This window comes from Borostomias antarcticus (genome assembly GCF_949987555.1).
Source record: "Borostomias antarcticus genome assembly, chromosome: 5".
Taxonomy (NCBI): domain Eukaryota; kingdom Metazoa; phylum Chordata; class Actinopteri; order Stomiiformes; family Stomiidae; genus Borostomias; species Borostomias antarcticus.
The window spans coordinates 15,840,114-15,856,547 of record NC_140238.1 but is presented as its reverse complement, the minus strand read 5'-3'; the positions used below and the strand labels follow the sequence as shown (position 1 = coordinate 15,856,547).

General features: G+C 44.0%; 2 protein-coding genes across 2 annotated transcripts in view; both read right to left on the bottom strand.

Moving 5' to 3' along the window:
- Positions 1–3,668: 3,668 nt before the first annotated feature.
- LOC311309630 (T cell receptor alpha variable 5) lies at positions 3,669–4,155 on the bottom strand (the record flags this gene model as incomplete). Its single annotated transcript, XM_084438961.1, has 2 exons — positions 3,669–3,958; positions 4,116–4,155. 2 exons carry the CDS (start codon positions 4,153–4,155, stop codon positions 3,669–3,671), a joined length of 330 nt encoding a protein of 109 aa, XP_084295087.1.
- A 2,725-nt stretch (positions 4,156–6,880) lies between these two features.
- The window catches only part of slc2a1c (solute carrier family 2 member 1c), a gene marked incomplete at both ends in the record, with an annotated part of 12,065 nt that continues 2,511 nt past the window's right edge, over positions 6,881–16,434 (bottom strand). Inside the window, 11 exons of the mRNA XM_084438959.1 lie at positions 6,881–7,060; positions 7,561–7,764; positions 7,914–8,015; positions 8,138–8,242; positions 8,639–8,823; positions 8,918–9,080; positions 9,312–9,552; positions 9,714–9,874; positions 10,329–10,427; positions 11,458–11,524; positions 13,282–13,347. Coding sequence (XP_084295085.1) covers positions 6,881–7,060; positions 7,561–7,764; positions 7,914–8,015; positions 8,138–8,242; positions 8,639–8,823; positions 8,918–9,080; positions 9,312–9,552; positions 9,714–9,874; positions 10,329–10,427; positions 11,458–11,524; positions 13,282–13,347 — 1,573 coding nt within the window. The remainder of the gene's footprint in view (positions 7,061–7,560; positions 7,765–7,913; positions 8,016–8,137; positions 8,243–8,638; positions 8,824–8,917; positions 9,081–9,311; positions 9,553–9,713; positions 9,875–10,328; positions 10,428–11,457; positions 11,525–13,281; positions 13,348–16,434) is intronic.

Here is a 16,434-nt window from a genome sequence, read left to right as displayed (position 1 = left end):
CCTCTGTGAGTTGATCTTCTTCAGTAGGCAGTACCTGAGCAGAGAGAAGAGGCTGTTGTCCGGGTGGCTGGGATGTTTCAACATTCTCCTAACCTTGGTCCTGCAGCGCCATGTGATGTCCTGGAGGTGTGGGAGATATGTTCTGCTGACCAAACACTCTCTACAGTGACTTGTCCTGCATGGTGTTGCTTCCATAGCATGTTGGTAGTGTTGATGTTCTCAGTCAGACACCCTCTCAATCATGCATATGCAGGGATGTTTGTTGTCCATGTCTAGTGATCTGTACATCAATATACTGTACTTGTAAATACACTGTCTCCACAGGGGTCCTACTGCTGTTCAGGCAATTGGCCGCTCCTGCTTCCTGCTAGTCCACTAGAATCACTTTCATCTTCCTGCTTCCTGCTGTAGTCCACTAGCATCTCCATTACCTTACTGACGTTCAGGTGGAGGTTGTTGTCCTGACAACATTTAGTTTGGCATGCCACCTCCTCCAAGTAGGCCTTCTCATTATTGTTGGAGATCAGGCCTACCGCAGCTGTGTCATCAGTGAATTGATAATTGAGCTGGAATTGTAGGTAACTATGCAGTTGTGTTTGTACAGAGGATATGAAACAGCCCAGTGTTGAAGGTGAGAGGGTGACTTTCTCCAGTGTTTAGGGTGAGAGAAGATGATGCCCACTCTCGCCCCCTGAGGTCTGCCCGTCAGGAAGTTGAGGATCCACCTGTGCAGGAAGGGTTTAATCTCCAATCTCCATCCTGCGTTTGGAGATGAGTATGGGGAGTTATGGTATTGCAATCTGAAATATAGTCGATGGACAGCAGCCTCACATAATTTGCCTCATACACTTTGCTTTCAATTCATATAATTAAATCAGTTCCTGTCTCCTACTATATAGGCTAAGATAAAATACTGAACCCCTTTTTGAAGTGCCCTACTAATCACTAAGTATCTCAAAGTACTCCAAAGTATAGCGCAAAGTACTCCAAAGTATACAGCAAAGTACCCCAAAGTATACAGCAAAGTACCACAAAGTACCCCAAAGCATACTGAAAAGTACCTCTGTATACCACAAATTACCACACATTACTGCAAAGTATGGGTAAGTACCTCAATGTATACCACAAAGTACTTCAAAGTACTCCAAAGTATAACGCGAAGTACCCAAAGCTTACTGCAAAGTACTGCAGAGTACCGCAAAGTACTCCAAAGCAGACCACAAAGTACCTCAAAGTATTCCGCAAAGTACCGCAAAGTACTGCAAAGTCCCCCAACGTTTACTGCAAACTACTGCAAAATATCAAAGTACCTCAAAGTACCCCAAAGTATACTGCAGAGTACTGCAAAATATTTGCTGTGTACCACAAAGTATACCACAAAGTACTGCAAAGTACTGCAAAGTATACCACAGAGTACCCCAAAGTATACCACAAGTACCACAAAGTACTCCAAAGCACACCACAAAGTACCTCAAAGTATTCCGCAGAGTACCACAAAGTACCTCAAAGTACCCCAAAGTATACTGCAGAGTACTGAAAAGTATTGCTGTGTACCCCAAAGTATACCACAAATTACTGCAAAGTACTACAAAGTACCCCAAAGTATACCACTAAGTACCGCAAAGTACTCCAAAGCACACCACAAAGTACCTCAAAGTATTCCGCAGAGTACCGCAAAGTACCTCAAAGTACCCCAAAGTATACTGCAGAGTACTGCAAAGTATTGCTGTGTACCCCAAAGTATACCACAAAGTACTGCAAAGTACTACAAAGTACCACTAAGTACCGCAAAGTACTCCAAAGCACACCACAAAGTACCTCAAAGTATTCCGCAGAGTACCGCAAAGTACCTCAAAGTACCCCAAAGTATACTGCAGAGTACTGCAAAGTATTGCTGTGTACCCCAAAGTATACCACAAAGTACTGCAAAGTACTGCAAAGTACTACAAAGTACCACAAAATATACCACTAAGTACCGCAAAGTACTCCAAAGCACACCACAAAGTACCTCAAAGTATTCCGCAGAGTACCTCAAAGTACCCCAAATTATACTGCAGAGTACTGCAAAGTATTGCTGTGTACCCCAAAGTATACCACAAAGTACTGCAAAGTATACCACAGAGTACCCCAAAGTATACCACAAAGTACCTCAAAGCACCCCAAAGTATACTGCAAAGTATCATGAGACACACCAAAGTATACCACAAGTACCACAGCGTACGCCAAAGTATACCACAAAGTACCCTAACAGTATTATTCATTCACTTTTTAAATTATTACATTATCAGTCAAGTATTACATTACCAGTTTTGAAAAAAAAAGACCCACCTGATAATGGAATAACTTGACCAATAATGTAATAAGGTATTACATTATCAGAAAAATGGTATTACATTATCAGTCAGGACATTTTATTACATTATTGGTTAAGTTATTACATTATCAGGTTTTATTACATTTTCGATTGACTTAAGTCAAACTTTTATTACATTATCAGGCGTTATTACATTATCGGTTGATTATTACATTATCGGGTGCTACAGGGTTTTTGTAGAGGAAGGAGGGAGTCTGCAGTACTGTGCTACCGGCTGCACAGAAATACACTCCACTGTCATTTACTGTCAGTTTGGAGATGGAGAGGCTTGCATTGCTCTTCCCGTTTCCTTCCAAATTGATTTTGCCTTTCACGTCGTCCTCTGTGTTCGGATGGTGGAGATTCATGTAACCGAGGAATTTAAGAGCTCTGTGTCCCTCTTGTTTGTACCAGGAGATCTGGTCATAGCCGTCAATGCTGTGTGTACAATTTATCTCATTGTCAACAGATTCATTCAGGTTCCTGACCAGAGCAGGGGGGATCTGGTGAACCCTGGGACTGGGAGACGAACCTGTGGAGAGGAACACAAAGATCAGTTAATTAATTTATTTCTCAATCTCTCTCTCTCTCTCTCGCTCTCTCTCTCTCTCTCTCTCTCATTCTCTCTCGTTTCCTCTATATCTTTCTCTCTGAAATACAGTGCTTCTCACCCTTGATCCATGATAGAAAGACAGAGCAGATGATGAAGATTACAGTCATGGTGAACAGTCTTCAGCTCTGTGACTGCCTCATGAACTGCTGGAAGTGAACAGTCGACTGTAAATGCAGAGGGAGGGGTGGAGGTTGTCCAGGAGTGACTTTACACAATTCGTACCTCTTCAACAATGCTCACTCAACCTTTGCTTGATTTTGTCTCCCTCCACTGGTTTACTATGTTACTATGCAAGTTTTTAAATAATGTTGTTCATTAGTTCTAGCAGTTTCATCATATTTTTAAATGTATGCGTTTTATCAATTTGAATATGTTTATTGTGTTTAATTGTGTTTAACGTGTATGATGTCTTTGTATTCTGTATAAATAAAAATGTACAAAAAAACTTTGGAAGTTAATTAAACTGTATAGGTGATCATTTTGTTTTATGCATTATTTGACATACTTTTACTATTTGACACAATTACTACATTACACTCTCAGTTACCAATCTAGTGGTGATTGATGATTGATGTATTGTCTATACGCTGTGGGTAATATTCCATTGGTTGAACAGCAGCTGTTTGGCAGCTCAGTGTGACATGAAGACACGGCAGCTTATCTTTTCATCTGCTCGCATGAGAAACAAGTATTTTGTTGAGGTTATAGGCACAGTTTGGCACAGAAGAACACACCGCTGTCTGAGCTCTGCAGGTCCCTCACAGCGAGAGCCAGAGAAGCTCCCTGGCGTGTGGCCGAGTGCCTGACCTTCAGCTCTTCCTCTATGTTCACCATGTTGACATACGCGTTCACTATGAGCTCCAAGTCCTGCTGCCCGGGTCTCTGGCGGTACCAGGCCATGCTGTTATATGAGGTGATGACCTGGGAGCAGTTCAGGGTGACATTCAGACCCTCCTTCATGATCAGGTCTGGTGACTGTTTCAATGCAGAACCTGAGAAAAGGAATGTTCCAGAACAAACAACCGAGTGCCAGTGTGAGGAAATGTCCCTGTTTGGTGAAAGCTACTCCACACAACTGTTTTGTATTCACTCGCAGAACCATATACAAATGTTCAGCATGAGAAGTACAGAATTGCTTTATAATGTTACCTAGTGGCAGAAGCAGGAGTAGAAGGTGCACGGCAGCCATGTTTAGTTGAGTACAGAGAATGACTGAGCCGTCTGTGTGTTGAGACTGACTGAGACGTAGCCTTGGTCTCATAACCGCTAGAGGATGCAATAGCAGCCATCCTGTCTCTAGTTACACCCACACGCCAGTCCCCTCCACCTCTCGAACACCTGAGGCTGGCTGGCTGGTTGAGGTTTTTTTGTCAGGGAGTCATTCGCCGTGTAGAGACTGCACAGCGCTGTGTGAGAACTGTCCACATTCAGAGAGGCTTCCTGTCTCCCTTGAAGCCTTGGACCTCCACGTCTACCTTCACATTCCTTCCAAAGGAAGAAGGAAGCAGCTGAAAGGCACTTTTATTTTATGTAAAAGGCTTTTGAAAGGCCATGTACCTTATAGAGAAATCAGTGGTTGGACAATACCTTCCCTTCTGTTGGTACCAGAGCATCACAGTTCTGGTGGTGTTCTCCTGGGCACAGGGGATACTCACAGGCTGGCCCAACTTAACTACCACTGCAGACGGCTGCCTAAGGGCCAGTCCTGTCAAAAGGACCAACACCAGAAATGAAGCCAAGAAATATACCCATATTATAGACATTTCACAAACGAAGCTAATAAGAAATAGTTACAGTAGTTGGTGTTAACCATTATAAGAGAAGACAGGATCAGCCAAACAAGCATGTTGTCAGGCCTCAGCTTAGCTCATGTGGTAGAGGAGCATTCCAGAGAGTCGGACCATGGGGACCAATGGCTGACAGCAATGAGGGTGTTGTCATGGAGGAGGTCACATGACTGAGCGTACAGTATTCAATATTACTCATCATACCAAAGTATAGAATGGGATTTGGAATTTAGAAGCCAAAATTTGCATTAAAATGATTTATGTATGGCTTTTCTCCAACATGAACAGTGAAACATACACAACCCTTTACTGTACACTCATACTGTCCCTAAAAATGCCTTACATTGTGAATATTAAACAATAATGACAATAGTGTAGTTCAGGTATACAGTACCAGTGTGTACTGCATACAGTAGATGAGGAACCTTTAGTAATATGTAACATTAATTACACATATTTCCACAACCTATCACATCCAGTACAGTAGGTGGCACTGTTTGATGCCTTTAAGATTAAATTAATGGCCACAGAAATGTAGAAACATATTGTGTGTGTGTGTGTGTGTACTGTATGTGCACGCTCAGTCACATATGCACTCTAATTGTCCTGCTGGTGGTGAGGTATGTCAAGATTGTTGCTGTCAGACCTGTACGCTTCAAACAGGAGGACAAATCAAAAACTCACCACCATGAGCTCCTCCATTCCTTTTTCCAAGAGCCTGACCAGGGTTTATCAGTGTACATTTCTCGTGTTCCACTGAGGAATCTCCTCATGAGAGGCCTTTGACAGATACAAACGATTTTCATTATCAGACTAAAGGGGAGTAAGAAAAGACCTGTTAAGAGATTCTGATATGTTTACAGGTTTGGTTAATTGAGCAGTAAAAATCCTTGTTTTGGTCGGTTTATATTTTTCCAGAATCAGACTTGTTCTATTTTTCTGTTTAACAGATTCCACTGTTAATGAGAAATTCCATCTTCTCTCATAACTCTGTAATCAGTTGGGCTTGTTATGTACAACACAGTACAGTATTGTTTTATGAGTTCATTTTTTGTTCACTGTATCATGTCCTCTAAACTCTTTTTAAATATAGCCTTTGCATGAATTAACCTCATTTATGATCATTCTTTGCCATTTCAAATAGTTCTACAGTTGGACAGCACAGGGACTCACCAAGCCCATTTACATAACATGCTACTGTACGGCCTGTTTACATCAACACTACATGAACATGACACATGCGCAATGGGATGAGAACATACACACAGGGAACTGAATGGTTTAAAGCTGAATCATTCAACGTATGAGATACCCACGAGTAGGCTGAGCATGAGGCAACCCTGTCTCTCTCCTCGTCATCAGCAGTCTGGCTGCTCTCCTGCTCTGCTTCCTCTCAGACACGGTCTCTCCTCGTCATCAGCAGTCTGGCTGCTCTCCTGCTCTGCTTCCTCTCAGACACGGTCTCTCCTCGTCATCAGCAGTCTGGCTGCTCTCCTGCTCTGCTTCCTCTCAGACACGGTCTCTTCTCGTCATCAGCAGTCTGGCTGCTCTCCTGCTCTGCTTCCTCTCAGACACAGAAGAGATCTGATCAAATGTCTGTTCGCTTGGCAGACCTTGATTTTCACAGGCATCTTACAAATGTACACAGGTCAGAGGGATGCAAGATTTCACAGGCCAATAATGAATTGAAAAGACCCAGTTTGTATGTGGTTTGAGGTCCCCTGGTTCTGGGGGGGGGGGGGCTGGAGTGTCAACAGGTGGGGGTGCTTTGGGGGGAGTTGGGAAACTCTTTACACCGATGGAAGATTTAAAAATCAGTCATTGCTTCATCAAGTACACTCTTTTTCAAAAAGACAGTCGCAAGGCCTCAATACAAATCACATATTTTCTTGTAACATAGATATTTACGCTAAGGGTCACAAACAGACTAGATCATAAAGTACATTTCCGACATTCAGAATCCACTAGAGAACTACTGTTAGGGAGGCCACCTTTGCACCTCTATGGTGGGAGAGTTCATTGCTCCATGTCAACTGTGACCCAATTACAGCCCACAGTGTACTGTACTCCAATCTGCCCATCTCCCAGGGCTGGCTGTTGGGGTCAGGGACGGGTCAAAGTGGTCAATCAGGTGAACGTGTTGAAGCCAGTCTTATTGTGCAGTGGGATGCCTTCTGCATCTCGGAACTCCGCTGCAATGTCATCGAACGTGCGGCCCTTGGTCTCGGGGAGGCGTAGCCACGTAAAGATGAACGCCACGATGGCCATGGTCATGAAGAGGAGGTAGACGTAGGTGCCGCACACTTTCTGCACAGGGAGACATGGGTGCAGACAGTGGGTTTACTCACATACTGTTCGTACAAATTTACTGACTAGTTCCTCCTAAAGTAACCCCATTGTAATAAAAAAAAACTCTTTTACATAGCACCTTATCATAACATTTTTATGTAGACATATCATTTACAAATAATAATAATAATGCATCCACAGAGCTTTTAGAAAGATGGAGATTAAAAGTATTTCTTTTCCCAAAAAATAATTATTGATTATGAATATTGTGTTTATCTTTGTCAGAGATGTATGAGGTTTGGTTTCTACCTCTAACAAGGCAAAGAAATGACAGTGCAAAACAGTACAAAAAACAGTGCAAATACAAAATACAAAAAAAACTGTGCAAACAATGTATAGTGCTATTAACAGTAATGATTTGTCTACATAACAATGTTATGTATAGCATCTTTAACGTCTGGTTCCGCCTCTATTACAGTACATTGACATTACCACTGGCATTGTATTGGCTCACGTACCAGCAGCGGAGGGAAGAGCAGAGCCAGCAGGAACTTCCCTCCCCAGTTGAGCAGGCTGGTGAAGGCCATGGCGATGGGTCTGCTGGGCTGGTCAAACAGCTCGGCAGCAATGAACCAGGAGATGGGGCCAGGGCCCAGCTCATAGGCCGAGATCAGGAAGAACACCATCAGGACCTGCAGGCTGCGCAGTTCTGGAACCAGGATCTAACGGAGAGGGAGGAGGGAGGAGGGAAAGAGAGGGAATGCGCACTGTACATACAGCAGGCAACTCTGTTAAAGACACAGAGACATAGCACACAGTATTATGGAGTGATTGATATGTGACAGGTTTACTGGCTACTCGCCCACCTTACCAGGACTGAGTCTATGATGGTCAATAGAAGGTTGCACACTGCTAATGATATGAAGCCGGTCAGCAGCAGTTTCCGTCGTCCTGCCCTCTCCATCAGGAAGAACTTGGGGAGTATAAAGAATGAAAATCTGTGCTGGGAGTACCCAGAAACCACACCAGTCCTGCTAACCGAGGGTAGGGAATAGTAAAACATAGCTATAGCCATCCACAGAGATCCATACTCACAGCCACTAAGGTGAAGGTCACATTGACAGCCCCCACCCCCAGTGTCAGGTATTTGGCCTCGTCAAACCTTGAATTGATGAACATTTTGGTGGAATAATTGATGATCTGGAACAGAAGTGGGGTAGAGTACAGTATGGGTCAGTGTGGCAGTGTGGTATCGCTGTGGCCTTCCTTCCTTCGCTCCACAGCCTTGAGGAATTATCCTGACATACTGCCCCAGAATCTGGTGCACAGGCAGGGAAGGGAGACTGGAAAAAGTGTTGAGCTTCAAAGTATAGAGCTTGAATAATTCATCTCAGTACCACAATCCTGCACGTGAATATACATCATACAGAGAGACAAGTCACAGATGTGAACCACATACAAAATATGTTTCCTTTGAGACAAAACTAACTGGAGTGGAAATATTCTGAACTGTTAATCCAAATGCAAGCATGTTTCACTGAGTAGTTAATTATTCACAATAGTGTGAAGCAACTCTTAGAAGAACTCTTAACTTACAGCGTTGAATCCAGACAGCTGGCTGCCCAGGTTGACAACGAGGACGATGATGATCGGCTGTCTGTAGCTGCGCTTCATAAAGAACTCCTGAATGGTCATCCCTGATTGGCTGTGGGCTGCCTCCTCCTTCATCTCTTCCAGCTCAGTGAACACCTTGTCTGAGTTCCCTCTCAGTCTCAGCAGGGCTGAGGGTCAACAACGTTTACATTAGCAAGTACATATTCATTGTAAAGGTTGCTACTGTGCACCACGTAAAGTGCTCTAGGATGCGGTACCCACCGGTCTCAGCTTGGCTCTCCTGGCCCCGGTTGATAAGCAGGAATCGGGGACTCTCGGGGCAGAAGGGCAGGGCTAGGTACTGGAGCAGGGCCGGGATGAGGGACAGAGACAGCATCATGGCCCAGGACTCCTCTGTCCCCAGCACCGTCTCAAGGCCTGCTACCTACAATATAGACACACAACACTCATGGAGTTTTACATCTGTACCTACAGTTCATTTTGAATAGGCTATATAGATATATATATCTCCTTCACATATATATATATATATATATATATATATATATATATATATATATATATCAATATAAGAAAATCACTTATTAATATGAGAAAAATACAGATGCAGTGCCTTATTGAGAAAACAAAGTGCCAGTGGTGTTTGCATACTCACCATGCCCAGGAGAATGCCGGAAGCGAAGGAGACCTGGTTGAGGGTAGCAAAGGCCCCTCGCAGGTTGGTAGGGGACACCTCCTGGACATAGAGCGGGTTGAGGCTCATGACCAGGCCACAGAACAGGCCGAACACCAGCCGGCCCACTATGAGAACCTCAAAAGACTCACTGGCCTTGGAGGCAAACATCAGACAGGCGCCCAACACCGACAGGGCGTTCACTATCAGGATGGAGTTACGCCTAAGAGAGAGGGGGAGGGAGGAGACACCTTGCCGGTCTATCAACCAAAAACATCGGTATGATTTAATTCTCACTATCTGATTTATCCCAGAAAATCTTAACTTGTCCCAGAGAATTAACGCAAATCGTATCATCGTATCTGGTGATAATGGTTGTCCCACCTGCCATAGGAGTCTGCTAGAAATTTAACCCCCAGAGACCCCAACAAGGCTCCAAAGTCTTTGATGCTGACCGATAGGGACCAGAGGAAGGTCAGGCTGTGGTCCGGCATTGACTGGTTATGCCTGGATGTCCAGGTGACGTTGAAGAACTCCTCGATTATCTGAGAACAGCAGTGAAGTTGTTTTCATCGTTGTCTCACTTTGCCTGCCTGTTTACACATGGGGAAGCCTGTTAAATCTAAATTTCAGTCACTTAACCTCATTTAAACGCAGTGGGGTGTATGGTTGGTTGTGTTGTACCTCTTTACTAACAAATCAAGTGTAGGGTCTCAATTAAAATGACTTACATCTGGCTCAAACCACTTTAAACCATTAAAGGCAAAACATAGAGAGTTCAGAGGGCCCACACACACTGTCCACAAGTTGACTGGATTCGATTATCATAAGTACCTGTGTGCAAACATTGGTACGATCAAAAACTTGCATAGGAATAAGACTAGGCCCCGAATTGGAAGGTTGCATGGGATTGTTAAGTTTATTCAATGTTTTATAGAGGCGGTGAGATGTTTGCATGCGGACAGAGATACCAGGCTCCCCAGTGTTCTCTCTGCTCACCCTGGCAGGAGCGTTGACATTGCCTGTGTGGTAGCCAATCTGGAGGGAGCCCAACACTGCCGCCAGAATGGAGGTCAGGAGCGTGGCAGTCATCTGGCTCTGCAGCCAATCAGAGAGAAAACCCACACACATCATCACTCAATGACCTTGGACCATAGTACTGTATGGCGTGTGCCCTTACGCTCCCCCTTTGACTTAACATTGGGTTTACTCTGACAAGAACAGGCCGAAGTTCAATGCACAGTAGGCATACAGTCGCGTATTGTACTTTCACATGTCTATGGGATATTCTGTGGACTTATACTATAGTATACTGTAATTAACCCAAGAGTGAGAAACAAAGAGTTTTGTAAACTAACCTCCTTGCAAGCCATTGAATTGGGTGAGATGAGATATCACTCCCTGAGGATAAAGGCGCATTTATTGTCTGCTTCCTGTCACGGCTGTAAAAGCCAACAGGAATCCAGAAAGGAGGTTATATGACAGGATGCTCCAAGGGAATTACAGTACAATTAACATGCAAGCACGTGTTAGTCTTCTGTTGGTTACAGCCTTTATGATCATGTGATGATAAGCTTTAAACTCTCATCCTACAACGATATAATTACTTGCATTGGCTTGTACTGTAAATACATAGACATAAATTGCATAAAAGATACGTAATAATCACAATGCAATACAGGACAATACAATATGTAACTTAATTAATAAAACATTACGGTTTTTGAGGGCGGCCTCCCATCATACAGTAGGTTCACACATCTATCTTGGTGAAAACATTATTTAATGTGTTTGTCAAGCAACCCAGAAAGATTACCGTGAATATAAGAAACCATTAGCACTTTTCAAACAGAAGGTTGTCACTTCCAACTCACCTGTGCTGTGGACTGAAGTAAACTGATTCTTTTTTTTTAAATCTTTCGTTGATCCTTATTTTTGATGGTTGATTGTGTAAACTTCCTGTGTGCATAAGTCCTCAACCTTCCTCTGAACGTCCTGTGTTGGTCCTGTTTTCATCTATGAGTTCCCTGAGCTTCTCTCTTCTGCCGCAGCCACAGGTCTGCTTCTCTGCTGCCCCCCCAACCCCCCCCCCGCCCACCCGCCCACCCGCCCCAGCACCCGGACCTACCACTGTCAGCTCCAGCCCCATGAGAGCCCTGATGAAGTCACACCCAGCTGGTGAATTTGGGGTAGGCCTGAGAGAATGGCAGAGATGGGCCTCCTGTGGTTTAGACTGGACAAGCTGAGTATCTGACCCCACCCCCTATACCCTCTCCTGTCCATCCTGTGACACTGGGCATTGTGGGCGGCCAAATTGGCTGCAACGCCGTCCCCCATGTGGGACACATGCGGGCAACTCAGCAAATGGGCCGCAGAGCAAATGTGCCACCACAGTGCTGGGACAGGGGACTGTCCTGTACCTGTGTGCCCTGCCTGACCTGGTCATTCAGCGCCAAAGACAGCACAGTACCCATTTTGTTTTCAAACTAATTCCGCAATGTGAAATGTGTGCCGATTTATAATATCATTCTGTAAGCTTGAATTCTTGCACTGAGGAGGTCACTGTGATCGGGCCTAGAGGGGCTGGATCTCTGGCCGAGGGGTGAGTGACTTGAATGACCCACCCATGTCACCTTGGTGCGACAATTTACAGGCACGAGGCTTTAATTGAGTGTGTACTGTGTCCAGAATGAACCTTCTGAGAATCTACACTATGCATGCGTGTACTGCGTGTGTTTAGAAGAGCCTGCATGTTTTATGGCCTGTCAATTTTAATATTCATTCTTATTGACTCTATTATACATGGCGCTCACACTGTGCTGTCTCAGCCTGTATGTGGACTGTACACTTTAAAATCTAAATATATAAAACGATCAAATATATGTATAAAATATATTTATATTTCTAAATGTAAACTGTATTTATAAAATATAAAATCTATAGAACCTCTGAAACATGGTTGAGCATAGAACCCTAAGGTTCCAAACAGAACTTCAGGATCGAAAGGAGATTTGGAACTCTACATGGTCCTTTCTGACCTGAAAAGGGTTCTATATACAGTAGAACCTTACGGACCTGAAAAGATATATACTGTAGCTCCCTTTTGTTTTTGTAGTATAGTCCCTGAGCGGTGGTCCAGAGGTTCTCTGCCTCTCTGAGACAGCCGTTCGTGGTACAGACGGAGCTGTGATAGCGAGCGGCATGGACGAGCATGCTACACTCTCACGTTAGCATTGGGGCTAATCCAGACCAGACCCCTATTAAAACAGGAGAAAATGTGCTAAGAACTCAGAGAGAGTGATGGGGCATGACGTGCTAGGTGTCTTGGCTCGCTTGTGTGTTTGTTTGTGGTGGTGGAGGGGGGTGGGGTTCTCAGACTCTGTAGCACTGAGTCATGGGCCGTGGGCAGATTGTAGTGTAATTTGTGTTCATATGGAATCAGCAGGAGGTCAGAACCACCCCGCACCTACTGCATGGAGGCATGATCCCAAGCAAATAAAACAGAGAGGAAAAATAGCCTTGCTCACAAGTCTGTGAGGAAACATTCCTAAGCGCAGACCACATCACTTGTGGGCAGAAATCTTTATAATAAAAAGTAAGTGAAGGGGCAATAAATATAAAATGCCCTCAAAGCGCCCTCTGGGGACTTGGAGTTCCTGAGGATCCAGGTAATCCCAGACTCCCCAGCCGGTTCCACAGGGGGCGACTTGCTTGGCTGCAGTGAGCCAGATGCTCAATGCCTGGCAACCCAGTCAAAGACAGTCCGAAAACACACACACACACACACACTCTCTCTCATTGTCTACCTGTCACTCATGGACACATGTTAAAACGAGAAAAAAAAGGGAGAGGGGGAAAAAAAAGTGTCCACCTGCACATTATGTGCCTGTGTTCCTCCAGCTGAGTTCTCAATCAGCGTGTGGATACGCCTGTCTGGAGCCCGACCCCTGACCTCTCGCCCCCGGCCTCATGGTAGGCCACCCCTGACCCTCGGGCCCGGGCTGCCGGGCAGGTGCTGCTGTAGACGGAGAGGGCATCAGGCACAAATGGTGAACACTGACTGCACATGCCTCTGTACGCCCCGACCCTCCATGACCCCCCCCCCCCCCCCCCCTCCCCCCAGCACAGCGTTTAGCTATATCATTCCCCCTAATGGTTCTACTCTCATTATCTCTAATGGTGTTTGATGTGTCCTTAAGTGTTTCAATGCACACATGGGAGCAACTGCTAAATAGTAATTTGTCTCCAATTACATATGGTGAGTGAAATCAAATATATAAAATACTTTTTTATAATTGTTCAATTGTGTCAAGCCACTAGCAAAACCATCCCACATCTTCTCTAATATTGCATAGCCTTCCATCGGAATTAAGTTACCTCATTTCGTTTTTGGCATATGTGGGGCAATTTCAGATTAAGGACACTTAAGTTATTATCTCATCAAATAATAAGCCCATCTTATAAGTAGTTCCATGTTAATACTGAGCTGCTCTCGCAAGGCGAGGATATAATACTGGACCCTAGTTTCCAATTTCTAATACATTCATTTGTGGGCAACATGAGTGAAGAGTACAATCCACTAGGTAACTTATTGTGGGTGAATGATATTGCATACTCATCATCATTTGAGAATGAATCCAACTGGTGTGTATGTTAGGAGAAGGTATCAAAATAATCGATCTTGGAATAAGTGAGTACAAAAGCTTGTAAAAATACAGTATTTAAGTGTTATGTAGCACCTGCAGTACCCATACGTCCCAAATTCCAATACTCACCTATGCACCTATGAACCCCACCTCTCTCCATTCCAGCCCTCAACAAAGAGCAGAAAACACACACACACACACACACACACACACACACATACATCCCTAAGCAGCTGCGTCATTATAAAACTCTTTTGAACTTCACACTGGAAGTCAAATGCCACATGTGTCAGTGCAAGACAGATGCACTGCAGCTGCCTCCCAGCTCCAATTTCGTCTCTGCTACCCCCCCACCCTCCCCCCAACCCCAACACCCCTCCATTTCAGAGCAGCCACCACCTCACCCCAAACTACCACCTCCATTGTACCAGCACCATCATGTACCAGCACCATCACCAACTTTCCCAAACCTATTCCCTAACCAGCTCCTCTGATACCATTTAACCACTGGCATCACCCTCACACTGATATACGGTTATGTACATCAGGACCACCTCCTAGGCTTTAGTCTAAACACTTCCATATCTTCTGTCTCCATAGGTTTTATGCACAAGCACAACCTTGTTTTTAATTATACCTCAACCTTGTTTTTAATCATACCCCAACCTTGTTTTCAATTATACTGCATACAGTATGTCCCAGCTAAACCACCAGCTAAGACTGTATTAAGCACACAATCAAAAATACATTATAGTTCTTTAAAAACATTTATTTCAGTATTACAGAAGTCAATTGGCTTGGTCAAAAAGATATTGTGTAAACTCCTCATGGTATAACATACCTGTCTAAAAAGGTATTGTGTGAACTAGATGCTTGGGTTTTTAGCGTGACAGTTGAAAAAAGCAGTATCCCATCTTCACCAGTGGATGTCAGTAATGAGTTCTGTCTCCCTCAGAGAGCTACAGCCATTCCCAGACTCACAGAACAAGCAGGGGTGGAACTGGGGCAGGAACTACGAACAGTCAGTGATTTCATTTTTCCATTTTAAAAGGATTACTGTCCCCATCGTCACCATGTAAATTCACTGTGTTCAAACCCTAAGAGAGGATTTGTCCCAACTCACCCCAGAGTTTGGGTTAGTGGGGTGCAGGCGATAGGCCTGAGTTTCCCAATGACTCCCCTCTCTCTCCTTTTCCCTGTTGGACTGTCAGTCTGGGAGCCTCCTGCATTGCACATCTCCTGGTTTGATTAGCGGTGATTGCTACTCTGTTAGCCTACTTTAGATCTCTCATGTGATCTACTCCCCTCCAGGATCTGGAAGCACTTCAGGGGACACACAGGTCCAGTGTTCTGGTCGGGGTGGGGGGGGGGGGTCAGCAGGAGGATAAGAAGAATGGATAGCACTCCAAGAATACCTAACTTTTCCTGGGGACTGATTAGATTCAGTATACACATTAGGATGTATTTTGGACCCCGGATCCCACTGGGACACAAGACCCATGGATACTCCCATTGCTGAAGACAGGCACAAACAGTAACAGAAATTGTTAACATTTAAGTTGCAGTGCACTGTGTCCTAACTTGTTGAACTTACAGGTCACTGACAATACTGTAGTTGTCATGATGATGTGAAAACAATAGTGTTTTTAATGCACAAAGCAAATCTGAGGATGGAACTGCTTTTAGAAAGTTTCTCAAAACCCACAATGAAGTAAGGGAAAAACAGAGGAATATCATACATATTTACAATGAGCCGTCTTTCTTCATTTCCGTCAGCCAATCCAATGTCCATGTAAGCAAACAAGCAATTACACACATAAAACAAACGCACTAAAGTAAAAACAAATATGACACGTCTCATCTTTCCGATTTAGAAAGAGAATCATTTCCAAGTAAGGGGGAGCATTAATTTCAGTCGGTTTATTTTGCTTTTTTGGAAGAAGAAAAAAATGGGGATGGTGCATTGTGACATTTTTCTCTCTGATCTTGCTACTGATGGAACACTACAAATATGGTGGCTATAAGAAAAAGTTTGACGCTTTGTCTTATATCAGACGGTGCAGTCTTACTGGTGGGAATGAACCAAATAACCTTCATACAACCTTCTTGGAATGGACTAGTGAGGCACCAGAGTGACACCACCAGCCCAGGGGTTTAATGTGTCAATGACTTTGTATTGTAATTATACTGTACAGTGCCAGGGGACCTCAACACAACACTTTAGACTTGACTCTCACAGTTTCATTTTTCATACACACAGATTCACAAAATGATATTGCAGTTCATATACATTGATAAAACACATTTGTCTGTAATGGTGTTCTACATCTACACTTCTCAAATGCTTTCTAATTTCAAACCAATGTTAAATCATAACCATGTTTCAAAAAGCTACTGTATTTCTATACAGGGTGAAATATTGGTGGATATTCAGTGAAATACATCTGCAGCTGCTTGTG